The sequence below is a fragment of the Petaurus breviceps genome, unplaced genomic scaffold (assembly GCF_028583685.1).
Source record: "Petaurus breviceps papuanus isolate PSGF00001 unplaced genomic scaffold, PetGlider_PUasm1.0 90683, whole genome shotgun sequence".
NCBI classification, from domain to species: Eukaryota; Metazoa; Chordata; class Mammalia; order Diprotodontia; family Petauridae; genus Petaurus; species Petaurus breviceps.
The window spans coordinates 6,794,278-6,808,794 of record NW_027187308.1 but is presented as its reverse complement, the minus strand read 5'-3'; the positions used below and the strand labels follow the sequence as shown (position 1 = coordinate 6,808,794).

General features: G+C 34.2%; 1 protein-coding gene across 12 annotated transcripts in view; it reads right to left on the bottom strand.

Annotated features, from left to right (window-relative positions):
* Positions 1-14,517, bottom strand: part of ABI3BP (ABI family member 3 binding protein) — a 309,603-nt gene that overhangs the window by 82,514 nt on the left and 212,572 nt on the right. For 11 of the 12 annotated variants that reach the window (XM_069065333.1, XM_069065335.1, XM_069065337.1 and 8 more), the window contains 12 exons: positions 14,363-14,428; positions 11,792-11,869; positions 11,188-11,235; positions 9,774-9,857; positions 8,796-8,843; positions 7,248-7,331; positions 6,148-6,195; positions 5,515-5,562; positions 4,092-4,175; positions 3,047-3,106; positions 2,315-2,443; positions 756-827 (listed from right to left, as the gene is read on the bottom strand). In XM_069065333.1, the coding sequence (XP_068921434.1) occupies positions 756-827; positions 2,315-2,443; positions 3,047-3,106; positions 4,092-4,175; positions 5,515-5,562; positions 6,148-6,195; positions 7,248-7,331; positions 8,796-8,843; positions 9,774-9,857; positions 11,188-11,235; positions 11,792-11,869; positions 14,363-14,428 (849 nt within the window). The remainder of the gene's footprint in view (positions 1-755; positions 828-2,314; positions 2,444-3,046; positions 3,107-4,091; positions 4,176-5,514; positions 5,563-6,147; positions 6,196-7,247; positions 7,332-8,795; positions 8,844-9,773; positions 9,858-11,187; positions 11,236-11,791; positions 11,870-14,362; positions 14,429-14,517) is intronic. The other variant, XM_069065338.1, reaches the window with a different exon arrangement.

The following is a 14,517-nucleotide window of genomic DNA, read 5'->3' as shown; positions in this document are numbered from 1 at the left end:
GGTGAATAAATCAGTGTAAAGAAATTGGCAAATCTGTTCCTTTTTTCCCAATTTCATTTGTTGAAATGAAATGATTCAGCTGATTTTAAAAATAAAAGTAATAAGCTAAACTTAATAATCAGTTATCAATTTTAGATAAATAGTTATCTCAGACATTTTACATTTGAGTATTTCTAATTTAAGGAAGATCTAATTTATGAGTTGAAATTTGCAATAATATAGGTTGATAAAATAGAATTTTTTCTACTTATAATACTCACTGAATTGTGTTCCCATACCTTTCTCAGTAAGGGAGCCATGGACTCAGCTAAATCATTAAATATAATCATAGATTTTTGATAATAAAATACAGTTAATGAAAAATAAGTCAAAGGGAAAGAAAAAGTCAAATTTACTTGAAGAGGTTTGATGAAAGATACCTTTAACCATTCTCTAAAATAGACCATATGGCTTCTTTGGAACCATATATCTAAAACATAAGAATCATTCTTTCTAGACATGTTTAGACATGTTTGTGAGTTTCGTATTTTTTGTGTGAGTGGGAATCATACAATAGATTATGACATTCAGGAAAATAAATTAATATGAAAGGGCAATCCACAACAATTTTCACTAGAGTATTTAGAGATGGCTATTAAACATACAATCCTTTTTCATTTTTACACTTATAAATATTTTTTAAGCTTCAAGAGCACTTCATAATTAAGTTCATTTAGAAAGCCCTACCCTAAAATTTTTTAAAAAGATCTATTTACCAGGTGTAATTGGTGGTTTTTCTAGGCGTGGCGGTGTTGTTTGGAAAAGATTAGTTTGTACTTCTATGGGAGCTGAAAGAAAATACCTATATTATTAAAATTATCACAAGAGTCATATTCTATAAAAATAAGTGGGCATAATGTCATAAATAGGCATTATATGAATAGCCAAAGTAACTCTTGCCAAGCTTATTAGGAAGTCAGCTTTGGGAATATGCTGTCCTAAGACAACATAGCATCATACTCCTAGAATAATAGGCTATAGAATGCTTCTCTGTTCTAAGCAGGGAAAGATCATGTCATGAACTGATACAAAACTCAAGAGAAAAAAATAAGAACAAGAATGAAAAGAAAAACAATCCTAAAAGCCATTAAAATTAAAATCAATGCAGTGATCAATCTCGAGTCCAGAGGTCTAATGATGAAATAGGCCTCCCTCTATTTAGTAGGAGAATCATGTGTGTGGAATAAAAGTAAATTCTGTCAAAGGTGTTTAGTATGTCTGGTTTTGTTTAACTATTTCATTGTTAAAAGGGAGGGAGTATTGGGAAGTGACAGGGATGTTAAAAACAACAATAATGTATTTTTTAAAGGAAGGAAAGAAGGAGGAGAAAGGGGGAAGATGGGAAAAGAAGACAGAAAGAAGAATAAAAATTTCTCCCCACCCTCAACTAATTCAATTGCTACAGTTCAAAGCCTACCTTTTCCATGATTTTCCAGACCACAATGAGTTCTTCCTTTTCTAATCACTCATACATTTTCACCTTTTAAATTCTCTATTGTATCTATTTGTATATGTGTCTTGTCATCCTTACTGGATTATAAGAGAAAGGAACTACATTTATCCTTGTATATACCTCTGAACACCTTGTACATGAGCAGGGCTTATTAAATATTTGTTAATTGAAGAAATGAGTATTGATTAGGTGCCTAGAATTGGAGCTTAAAGCATACAATCCACAACCTTGCTTATGGACATATATTACTTTATATTATTGTTTCATGTATACAAAGCTGATTTCCATAAATAGACTACAAACTCCTTACCACTAGAGAAAAAGCCTACTAATTCTTTTGTAATCCCCAACAACTTTCCACAGTTTCAAGAATAATGGTAAATAATGATGAAATGCTTTTTGGATTTAAATTAATCTTTTGACTGTGTACTGTTGATACCTTGTGATGGAAATTCTTTTACAATATACAAAGAGAAGATTATCACTTAATTTCAAGAGACTTGAAGAAAAGACAGTCACAGAGAATGATTTAAAAATAACAACAATAATATAAATCTAAATTCAAGCAGGGTAGAAAGCATGGGCAATTCATCTAAGATTTAAGGCCCCCGTCTAACCCCAATGCACATTGGTTTAATTTAACCTTGTGGTTTGGGATGGATTGGGACCCTATTTTTCAGCTGAAGCAGATGTCACCCATACTGTCCAATACCAATTCTTCTAGTGAGGACCACCTCATACACTCCTTACCAGCTTTTTACTATTGGCCTGAAAGCACTTATCTGCTACTCACTCTGCTCAAATACCAAATGACACATTTACCAGGTTTGGTTTGAGGTGCTTCAGGACTTGGTGTAGTAGTTTGGGGTAGGTGTGGGCTTGGACTTGGGCGTGGGCGTGGACTTGGGCGTGGGCGTGGGCGTGGGCGTCGTGTCCTAGGTGCTTTGGTTGCTAGAGAAAGAAAATGCTTAGTTATTTAAATTAGTATGGTTCTAGAAACTGGATAGGATTACACATATGCCTACATTTCCCAATGCTCATTAGATAATATAAAATTCATGCAGTTAAGAAGATGGAGAGTGAGAGGCTTAAAGGGCCTTTAAGGAGTCTTATGGTAGTAGAATGAAAAAAAAAAGGTTGTTGGTCTAAATATGTAAAGAAGAGATAGATACACCCCTAATCTTGTCTGGAATTCACCTTCCAAAGAGAATATTGTATAGATAAAAACACAAGACAAGAAAAAGACACTGAGCACTTTTAAGCACAGGGATGGGTTAGATAGAATTCCTGAAAATATGTATTACCTCAGTTCCATCTAAAAACAACACTAAAGGCAGAAGGTGACTTATTTTAAAAAGACTTCAGTATTCTTAAGATGCATAGTAACATGGCTGAATGGTAGCACATAAAATGGAATGGCAGTTTCATAAAATTGGAGAACTTATGAAGATGATGATGATGACGATGGCAATGATGATGGTGATAGATATTTGTCTGACAGTGAATGAGTAGGGAAAGCACATGTAATTTTATTCACCGAAAGACATCAATTACCTAATGTTGTTCCTGGAGTCACAGTTCTAAGGGTGGCAGGTTCTAAAGCTGTAGTAGGAACTGATATAAATAAATTAATTTTTAAAAAACTGAAATAGAGACATCTAAAAGCTTACAAAAGGTCAGACATTTCACTTGAATATCAATCTTACTAGAGTATAATGCTGATCCTTAAGGTACTGAAGAGTTGTATCTTTATACTTCTGAGCTGAGTAAAAGCAGACATCTGGTCTCTGAAGATATGTATAAACTGTGGCTAGGTACCAATTCATCTCATAAAAGAACCCCATCCCCTGGATTGTGCTAAGCAGCCCTATAAGGTCAACTAGAACTTTTCCCAGATTTCTAGTGATCTGATGCCAGCTGACAAGGAAAACTTATGAAAAAAAGCCTTTTGCTTTCCACCCATTAAATACTCTGAGAGAGCAAATGATATATAAGCAAAGACTATTAAAGTATCTGATTGATATTTTAGTCTCTGAAGGATTTTATTCCATTAATTTTCTTGCTTGTGGGGAGAGGGCATTCATTCTATCCACTAATTACTGAAGTGATCATTGAACATATCATGGATAAAGGCAAATGTGTGTTTTTCTTTCATAAATGACCTGGCACAGTTTCTCATTCACCCTTTTACATTATGTTTCCAGTCTGACAATTTGTAGAGGATTCATGAAACACTGGGAAATGGCAATAGAAGAGGTGGAGAAAAGAATAGAAATGGTTCTCCTTCACTAATTATGAATACAATTCCCCAATCTATGTGAGGGATGAAAGGAGAAAAAGAAAAAAAAGAGAAAAGGAGAATGGATGAGGAAGGGGAAGAAGAGAGGAAGAGGTTAAGGGACAGTGCATTTGATACTCCTCAGAAATGCTATAATGCTTAATAGTCAGCTATTATAACCATTTCCCCTCTTCCCATAGAAAATTCCTAAAACTCATCAAATATCCAGAAATGTAATCAAATAGACTGATTACAAATGTCAGTCATCTAAAAAAAAAAAAAGATTCGGTTTTACTCAAAACACTGAAGAAGACTTTTTACCAGATGTGGTCTGTGGTTTCTCTGGTTTTGCTGTAGTTTTAGGTCTAGGACGCCTTGGACGGGTAGGCTTTGTTTTTATTTGAGCTGAAGAAAGAAAGTAGTTGGATTATTTCACTAGTCAAAGTTAAAAATGATATGAGTAAGATTACACAGAAACCTCCACTATTGAGGAATCAATCATAGCTTTTAGAAAGATATGATGGGGGGGAGGGAGTCAGATTTTTTTTTAGGTTTAATTTCCTTACTCTAATTACATTTTAAAAAATCTCCAGACTGCTTCTGGGTAAGGAAAAAGAAAGAAGAAATTAATTTTAAAAATTACTTTATGCTTTTGACATCTGGTAGAAAACTTTTTTTTTTTTTTGGTGCAGGGGGTGGGGAAGGTAGCTTTTTTGATTTTTCTATCTGATCCGAATAATAACAAGATAGCGATAGAAGAATGAAATAGGAGTTTTAGCTTAAAACTCTGAGGTTTCAGATTTAAGTAATTTTCAATCATTGTCTCAAGTATAAATAGCTACAATGCTTAACTTTTTACACAATCTGCAATTAGGTTGAAAATCAGGGGAAGAAACTTGATCAAGAGCCAGGAAAATATGTGAAATAAGTAGAGAAATAAAGTAAAAAGGAATATAGCACACAGCTAGCCTTTATAATCATGTACTTTCTAAAGTTTTTGGTTTATTTTCCATTTGAATAATAGCTAGACAAAACACAAAAGACCTCACTTTCAAGTCACTCATTGGAAGTATAAAATTGAACTCAATAGAGAAAGCAAGGTAGAAAAAACATGTGAAAAGAGGTAGCTAAGGCACAGAGGCACACTGGATAGAACACTCATTTTGCGGTTGGAAAGATGTGTTCAAATCCAGTTTCAGTCACTTACTAAGCTTGCTTCAGTTTCCTGATCTGCAAAAATGGAGATAATAGCCTCTAGCTCCCAGGGCTGTTGTGAGGATCAAATAAGATAATATTTGTAAAATGCTTAAAATTCCATCTAAATATAGACTATTATTATGGGAAAGAATTTGCTTATTCAATGAAAAGAAACATAAAGCATCACCATTTTGAAAAAGGGGCCAATTGACCAACTTTGCTTGGAACTCAGTTTTAGGAAGATTGTTTCCTTGGTCCCAGACAGATATATTTTTGATGGCTTGATCTGATGGCTAGTTTTAGCTATGTGCCAGAGAATGAAGATGGCCTCCATGAGTGATTGCTGTAGGCTTTTTTTTTAAATGACAGGTTTTGTAAATCTCCCTCTCCAAAAACCTCTTGGAGAAGATGAAATTTTATGGGAACAAAAAAAAAAAGCCTGGCAATCTCCCAGAAAAAAAATGACAGCCTTCTTCTATCAGGAATGCAGGAATGAGTAGAAGAAGTGTATTAAACTAACTGGTAAGGGGTTGCGACATACAATTACCTAATGTTGTTGTTGGAGAATGAGTTATAATTGTCCTTGGTCCTGGGGCTGCAAGAGGAACAAATAGATATAGATTTTTTTTAAATAAAGTACAGAAGCTTAATTTTCCAGCAAGTTGATTTTACTTCACATCTGAGACCTCAGAGAATGTCACTGGAAGAATTTTGAATGAACATTCAATTCAGTGGTAAAGTGAATGCAATTCCTCAAAATTACACCCTTTCATTTTTGAGCAACAATTTCCCAACATAGCTCTCATTCATTACAGAGATCCAGCCAACCAAAATGTCAAAAGAAGAGAAAGAAAATGAGGATGCAAAGATTAAGAGAATTCATTGCGTGAATAGTACGAATGATGCATGACTGTCCAACGATACTTTCCATATAAGATTTATCCAAGCAGATAATGATGATGCTGAGACAAAAGTATATGTTATAGCAGTATGACGCAGAGAAATGTCTAGCCATGTCATGGAACTTCACAGAACAGTCCTCCTTTAATTATTAGTTATCATTACCAACAAATACTCCTAAGGATGATGCAAAGCCAAGATAGGGGGTGGATCCCACCTATGTATTATGACTGCAGAGATGAGAAGGAAAAGCTGTGATAGACACTGATTAATGTTTTACCTATTGTTGTTACCATGGTATCAGTTTGGAATGTTGCAGATTCCACGACTTCCCCAGAAACAAGGAAAATGCAAAAGAAAACCAAAAACACCCATATGAGTATTATAAAATACTGGAAAATTGCCCCTTGTCTAAAATATTCCTTAGAATGGTTAAAGAACACCTAAATTATGCCTAATGTAAAACATGTCAAATGACCCTTTTTATCTAAACCTGAGATGCTAAGTTAAAAAATGGATTCCAATGTAGAGTCCAGGACCCTTCCTTCATTTTCAAATATCTTCTCTTGATCCCCCTGACCTAAAATAAGACCTACTTTAAGTAGTCAAAAATATTATGAAACAAGTATATTTGCAATACATTTTATCAAACTAGATAACATTTTCAGGTGCAGTTTGCTTTTCTGATGATCTTTGGAACTGGGAAGTTTCATCTCTTCCTTAAAGCCGAGGGATTCTTTCTCAGTTGATTTCCCTTCATTAATATACTTCCTTTTCTGAGATCAATCTATCAATATCTAGATAGACAGATTTCAAAAAAGGCACATATATGTGTACACACATACACACACTAAACTGTTTGGAATTTTAATGGTAAGAGGAAATGGATGATATCTCAGGTGTTGAGACTAGCAAGCATATAATGTGTGGGTATGAATGGGAGTTCCATCATGATAGTAGCAAAAAGTGATGTTTAGATAAAAGGTACAAAAGAGTGAACACCCTTGCTGTGCTTTTAATCTTATCACCTTCCCTATGACTCTTAATCTTCACAATGGAGTGTATTGGAATTGAAAAAGAGAAGTCATATACCAGGTACCTGAATCCTGGTCCTTATCAATTTTTTAAAAATAGGACTTGTAATTTCATTGCTATAGGAAATTCCTGATGAGGATTCTCTATCCACCCATGCAGACTAACACCTGCTTTCCAACTTAAGAGATTAACTGACTTGTAGAGGGCCACAGAGACAGTACCTGTTAGAGGCAGTGTTTGAACCCAGGACCACTTCTCTAATTCTATAAGGGCGTGCCCTAATTTGTAACCTTCATGTTATAACTCATACTCTGAACTCTGCTAAATAATAAAGAACACATTTACCAGGTTTGATCTCTGGCACGTCTGGACTTAATGTTGTTTTAAGTTGGGGACCTGCATATGGTGGTGATTTGTCCAACTGTGGAGCTAAAGAAAGAAGGCATCTATGTTATTATGGGAATTAAGTATGAGAATAGCATACTGTTTCTTAACCATTTCAGATGTATATATCTTACCTTCCTACCTAAATTAAAAGCTCCTGGAGGTTATGGTTAATGTCATATATTTCTTTATATGATTCTAAGCCTATTACTAACCAGATAGCATGCATCTATTGAATGTTGAATAATGACTGCTAAGGTTGAATGTAGAATTTCATTAAAATTAAGGGTCATTTTTAGATGTATAAGACATTTTAGAAAGTTATTAATTTAATGAAACATTTTGCAGCTTCTTCAAATATGACTGATATTAGAAATAAGATTGTAAACAACTTTAAAGCAATGATGTCATAACAATAGCTTGTTCATTTCTAGGAGACAATTCTTCAAGTAAGAAACAGATCTTCAAGGGGAAAAAGTCTGAATATTCATGTTATTTTCAGATTATATAAAATAAGGAACTGCCATCTTATGAAGTCTACTATCTTATGCTCCAAAATTATGTAATTTTTGGTGGAAATTAACAACTGGATCAAAGAACATTTGGGCGGAAGTGATTTTTATTTGTTTACTGTATCTTAAAAACTAGAAAATTAAACTTAAGATAATTAAAATACAATTTTGACACCAAAAGCCTTTCTAGCATTTATATAATAAGTGGCTCAGTGCTCATCATGAGAGGCACAGAGCATGATATCTGGAGTCTGGAAAATTTATTGAACATTTTTTTGATAAGCCAAAATTTATTGTGAAAGAGATGAAGAATCAAAGAAAGCTCTGTGACAAAAAAACCCCCAACATTCATAGCTTATTTCTGATGAAAAATTCCAAAGGAAGAAAACTTCATCAATGTCTCATACTCAGTCTTGGAAGAAATTTTACTGTGCAGACACTTTAGGAAAGCATAAGAGGACAAAAGGAGAGGCAGGGAACAGTGGACAGAGACATATACCAAGGTGCCTGCCCTCATAAATTACCAGGTAGATTTGATCACTTGGGAGCCTTACTCATCATTTCTATAAGCAGATTTAAGATGACATCCTTAAATAAATGTGCTCCATTGATAGCTTCACTCATCCATTGATAACACATATATATGTATATATAAATCATGTATATGCATTGATACATTAATAATTTAAGCACTCAGTAAGTCTGATACAAAAATATCTTGGTATTCTTGATATCCTAAGACTCTAACAAACCGAAAATCACCAAAACCATGTATACAAATAAAGGAAAATACAGAGATGTGAACTATATAGAGGATGGTGCCAAGGTGTATAACTTTTGATAAAGTGCCTTTAACAGAGGGTAGGAAATATGCAACTTTGGGAGATGAATGAAAGATGGCAGGAGGGATCAGGAAGAGAATCTAGGACCCCAACAATAAAGATCAAAAGGAACAGTAAAGAGAAGCATCAACTAATGGGACACAAATCTATATTACCCAGAGTTGTCATCGATGCCTCCATCCTGTGTGTAACAGGTTCATATGCTGTATCATAAGCAAAAATATGAAAATAAACATGCATACAGAGGATCTTACAGACCTTATTTCAGTTGAACTAACTGGTACTTAAATCTGAATAAAATGAAGATTTATTAAATTAGAATTTATTCTAAATCTTCTAGGTAATGGATGAACTGAACACTAGCTCTATAGGACCTCAAGAACTTCCTTGAAAAACCAGTTTATTACAGGTGTATTGTTAGAAGACTCCACTTAAAGCAAATTAGTATCTTATTATTTCCTTTTTATCAGGAACTTGCCTGACACACCTGTTTATTACAAGACTCCACTCAGATCAAATTAGATTCTTATTTGTCTTTTCTTGAATAAAAATTCTTTCAAACTGTTGAACTTAAGCCTGATACATAAAGGGCAACTACTATTAAAATGACTTCTTTAGAATATCAAAAGGGATTTTCATCACTTTTAAGGATAGTGAAAACATGTCTATTCAGTCTTCTCCCCTCCACCCCCATTATGTCTACAAATATATAACGTCAGCCCATCGTGAACAATAAAATATCAAAAAAGAATGAACATTAATAGCAACTGTCCAGATAGATCTGAAAAATGTGAAATCCAGATTTAATGAAAACCAGAAATTCTTTGAGAGGGGCTCACTTTGTGAAAAAGTGTACATGCTTACAGCAATAGCCTTGACAATTTTTTTTTCTAAAGGCTGTGCTTTCTAAGGTAGCATAATGTAGAAAAGAGGCCTTCCAGAGTTTTTAAAAATTACTTACCATTTTCACACATTTGATCATTTAACATTGTCAAATCAACATGGGGGACTTTAAGAAGATATTGAACAAAGTCATAGCAACTAGGTGACTGCACACATCTACCATTCAAATTGGAAACACCTAGGCAGAGATCCAGATTTTTTTGAACAAAAGCATTGGAAATGAAGATTACCAGATATAGTCTGTGTTGTAGATGTTGTAGATGGTGTGGTTTTAGTCTTAGGACGTTTAGTTTTGGGCCTGGATGGTTTGGAAGCTAAAGGAAAAATAGTGCTGAGGTTAGTGTAATAATCACAGGTTGGAATTTTAAGAATAGTCTTTCTTATAGTTCTCCTTCCTATTTCTAGATTAAGGCATGAAAAAACATGTTAATCACATCTGATCTCTGGCACATCTAGACTAGGTGTGGTCTTTGCTTATTTTGATGGTTTTAAAACTAAAACAAGAAAAGTTCTAGTATACAGTTGAGAAAATTCAAATTAAAGTAATATTAAAACACTCCATGGCAAAATTCTGCCCTTTATTAAAACATCAGAGAAAAATATTCTATAAATACAATGAATATGTTGATATAAATAAACAAAAGAGATAGTTTCAACTAATTTTTGACCTAGTAATACATTTTAATACAGTTTTTTTCATTTTTAGCTTCTACCTGGAGGCAAATCTTTTAAGACTATTATAAAATAAAGTTGGATCCAGAAACAATGAAAAGACGTGAACTGATTTTTATCCATAAATAACCCCCAAAGCCTCAAAGTATACAAGTTCAAGTTTTCTTGTTCAGTTTTTTAATGTGATCATAAAAACTGAAAAATAGGGGTAAAAAAAATTCACTAATTAGGTGTTCTAGACTAAATATCTGGAAACACTTGTTATTACATATGACTGGCTACTTAGTTATGATTTTCTGCAGTTTTCTGAAGTAGAGTTATGGCACATCTCTTTGGAGATGCTGGGAAATAATAAAAAAAAACACAGTAACATTACATCAATACCATTTCCCTCCATCCCCACCCCAACACTTCCCTCCAACCCATTTTGTAGCCTTTCTGATCTTGTTACTAACTCCAGGGTAATTTTTGTATTTGACTCACTGTTGAGGATCAAGATTCATGAAAATGGAGGAATGCCATTTCTCAAAACAAAACAAAACCAGATGAAAAACATAGAATTTCATGCAGGTAATGGGAAGAAGTCAGTGAGTAAAGCAACTCAGTGGAATCCATAGTGCTACAATAAAAATATGTCTTTTTTTTTCTGCAGAAATCTTGAGCTCTTCTGAAATTTAGCATTAGAAAGGCAGTGTCAAAGCTACGGTGCCTACTATGGGAGAATGATATGTTAGTGATGGTAATAAATTCATAGTTTCCTTGAATTTATCACGATATGATTCTTCTTTGAAGACAGTTATTTTCAGATGAAGAGCAGAAAACCTCTAAGGGAAGCATGAAATGACTTTGTGAGAATAGATGCTGCTAGAGAAACACACAGAGCAGCAACAGCCTATGGGTTTGCCTGGAGGGATGGAAAGGAAAAAGGGGATGTGGCCACCCACTGAGTCTATGTGAGAAGAGCAGAATTACCTATTGTAGCTTTTGTTCTTTCAGTTGTTAGTGTCACTGGTTCCTGGGCTGTATCATGGGAAAAAACAAACAAAAACCACCATACTGAGGAGGAAGGAATTGTGGGGAAGGATATTTTCTTTAAAATTAGACATTTGTTTGTACACAAATAATCAATATCTCTATTTTATTCAAAGATACTTTTTTTTCTCCTTTAAGAAATTTCCTTCTGACTTGCAGGCAAGAGAGAACCTTTGAACTCCCAAGTTCAATACTCATATGCAAGAGGTGAAATGGGGACACAGGACAGTGTTCTTTTCTTTTCCAAGCATACAATTCTGCCCTTTGCACAAATTTCCTCTTTTATTTACTTGTTAATAGGTTTGCATCAAATTTGCTAGATGGTCCACACCTATATAATGAGTATTAGTCTTAGATAAGAGTTATAAAAAATACCTTATGTATATTCTGGGAATACTGTCATAGGTTACCACTATGAGTATTTAATCACTACAAAGAACGGTTATAATTGTGAACATATTGAATAAGATGTCTAAATCATTGGGTTACGCTCTCTTTAACATGACAACAATCATTCTGCTAAAACACTGACAAACACATTTACCAGGTTTGGTGGGGGATGCTTTGGGAGCAGGTGTGGTTTTAGGACGCCGCCGAGGGGGTCGCTTTGATTTTGGTGGAGCTGAAGGGGAAAAAAAATGCCCGATTATTATAACTAGCATAACTCTGGAAACTTGCCAAGGCGATCTACAATCTATGAGGAATATTTGTCTTCCTTTACTTATTGTGGAAACATCTCAACTTGTATGGTTGTTTTTCATCGCCAGATTCCCAATGAAACAGGATCTTTCAAGATTGGTGATAGGTTTTTCTCCAATGAAAAAGAGTGACTTTTTTAAATTATGAAAGGAAAAACAAAATTGGGTATAGATGAAAGAAAAGCAAAAATAATTTCAAAGTGGTATATTGGTGTAGAAGAAAGTTTATATGTAACTTTTGGGAATAAAAGTTCCCATTCTGTTTGGAACTCAGTTTTGGGGGAAGAAAACATTTTAGTTTGTTTTGATTTTTAAACTTTAAGCCACAAGTACAACTTCAGACTTTTTTTGAAAGCAGCTATTTTTTTTTTTTTATTACTTGAAATGCTGATTGAGTCAACTTTAAAAAGAAAGAAAAAATAAGAATTTTTTTCTGGCAATGAGACGGAAATAATGATGAATTAATGTTAAAGGCATTAAGGAGTCATTCAGATAGCTGAGAGATATCCTATGAAAGATAGGTTAAAACAATTAATTGAAAAGATGAGATGGAATTTAACAATGGTGGTCATGAGTGAATTTTAAGACATCATAAACAAAGAGAATATTAAAGGAAGTCAACAGACAAATTCAAAATGAGGAGAAAAAAGGTGGACTAATCCCAGTGCAAGACAGACAACTGATGAGAGAGACTGAATGGTACAATGGAAAGAGCACTGGATTTGGAATAAGCATTTTTGGGCTCTAATCTCTATGTGAAATTCTCTGAGAAAATTATAGCTTCCTGTCTGAAAAAAAGTAAGGGGTTAGATTAAATAGACTTAAAGTTTTTTTTTCCAGGTCGAACTCTATGAGCCTATGAGACTCTATTAGCATCTTGTCAAGGGAATGCGAAGAAGGTATGAGCAAGCACTTTGAGTAGAGTCCCTATGGGAAATTTAGGGGAGGCCATTTATGAGAGTTGTATAGGATGGACAGGCATCGATTAATTGTGTCTTTCAAGGCTGAAAGGAGTATCACCATAGAAGAAATCGCAATCATTTGCATATTTGGAATAAATATACAGTTTTCCCTTTATGTTTTCATTTTAAAAATCAATTACACAATTAGAGGAGGCAGTTAAAGAAGCAGTTAATGTGCAAAAGATTTGGCACTATTGTTCAACAGCAAGCTTAGTGAGTCAATAATGTAATGAGTGTGTAAAAAATTAATAAGATCTTAGAAGAATAGTGCTCAGATAAAAGGGAGGTAATAGTTTTAATTGCACTCTCTTCTCTGGCCAGACCATATTTAGAGGCCTATATGCAGTGTCTTAATGAAGTATTGATAAATGTGTACTTAGACAAGGGAATATCAGGATGGTGAAGGACCTGGAAGTCATGTCATAAGAGAAATTGGTGAAAGAACTGGGTATATTTAGACAAGAGAAAAAGTGACAGCGTGGATATAGCTATCTTTAAAAATGTTCTGTGAAACATTATCCTGACTTATCCAATGGGCACAACTACAATGAATGGACAGAAATTTTAGGGTGTGTAAGGAAGTGCTTTCAAGACAACTTGATGTGTTCATAAACAGAGCTGCTTCACAAATTGGTAAGCTTGCCATCGCAAAACAATTTTTAAACAGATGGTGGTAGATCATCTGATAGGGATTCTTGCTTTGGGTAGATGACTGAACTAGACTACCTCCTACCAAATCTGAGGTTCTATATCCTTCAAGGTCAGGGACTGCTTCATTTTTGTATTTATATCTGTAGTGTTCATCTTCCTAAAATAAGATAGGCTGCTCACAGGAATTTCACTTTCTATCTTCACTTAACTTAATTTCACTCCCAATCATTCTATAAATCAATTTCCTAATCATAAATGAAACATAATAGCTATTAATTAAAACCAATAATATCAGATCATCTCCATAGGTATACATGGATACTGAAGTATTTTCTGGTGTGGTGACCCATATTTTAGAACTATTAACTTCTGCATTTTCCTTTCAGGGGACAAGAAACAACATGACATTGTAACTGGAAGCTTCAATAATGGAGACAAAGATTCAAAGATGAATTATACTCAGGTATTTCAGGGAAACCATGACACTGCTGGAGATAATACCTATGTTAGAGCAATAAGCAAATTCATCCTAATTTTATAATGAAAACAAGGGCAATGAATGATTTATGAAAGCAAAAACACATTTTAAGGCAGAACGAGAGCAAGGTTTGGATGGACTTCTATGAATTTGGTCAGAAAGATGTTGGAAGAAGAGGAGGAAAGATGATTTGGAGAACCGATTAGACAAACTTAGAAACATATCAATAAGTAATGGGTATGAAGTTGAACATAAAGGGAAATGAGGAGGGATATTTTTATGTCCTAACAAAGACAGGCAACCACTCACTAAGAAAATTCCATTACCTATTGTTGTCGGTGACCGTGGTGAAGGTGGTGCTGGTGAAGTCTCAATACTAACAGACTCTTGGGCTATAACAAAAATAAGCAAAACCAAGGAAAATCAGAATCCAAAAACAGCAGAATCCAAGTGGTGGGAAATGAGATTTTCTGTTAAATTT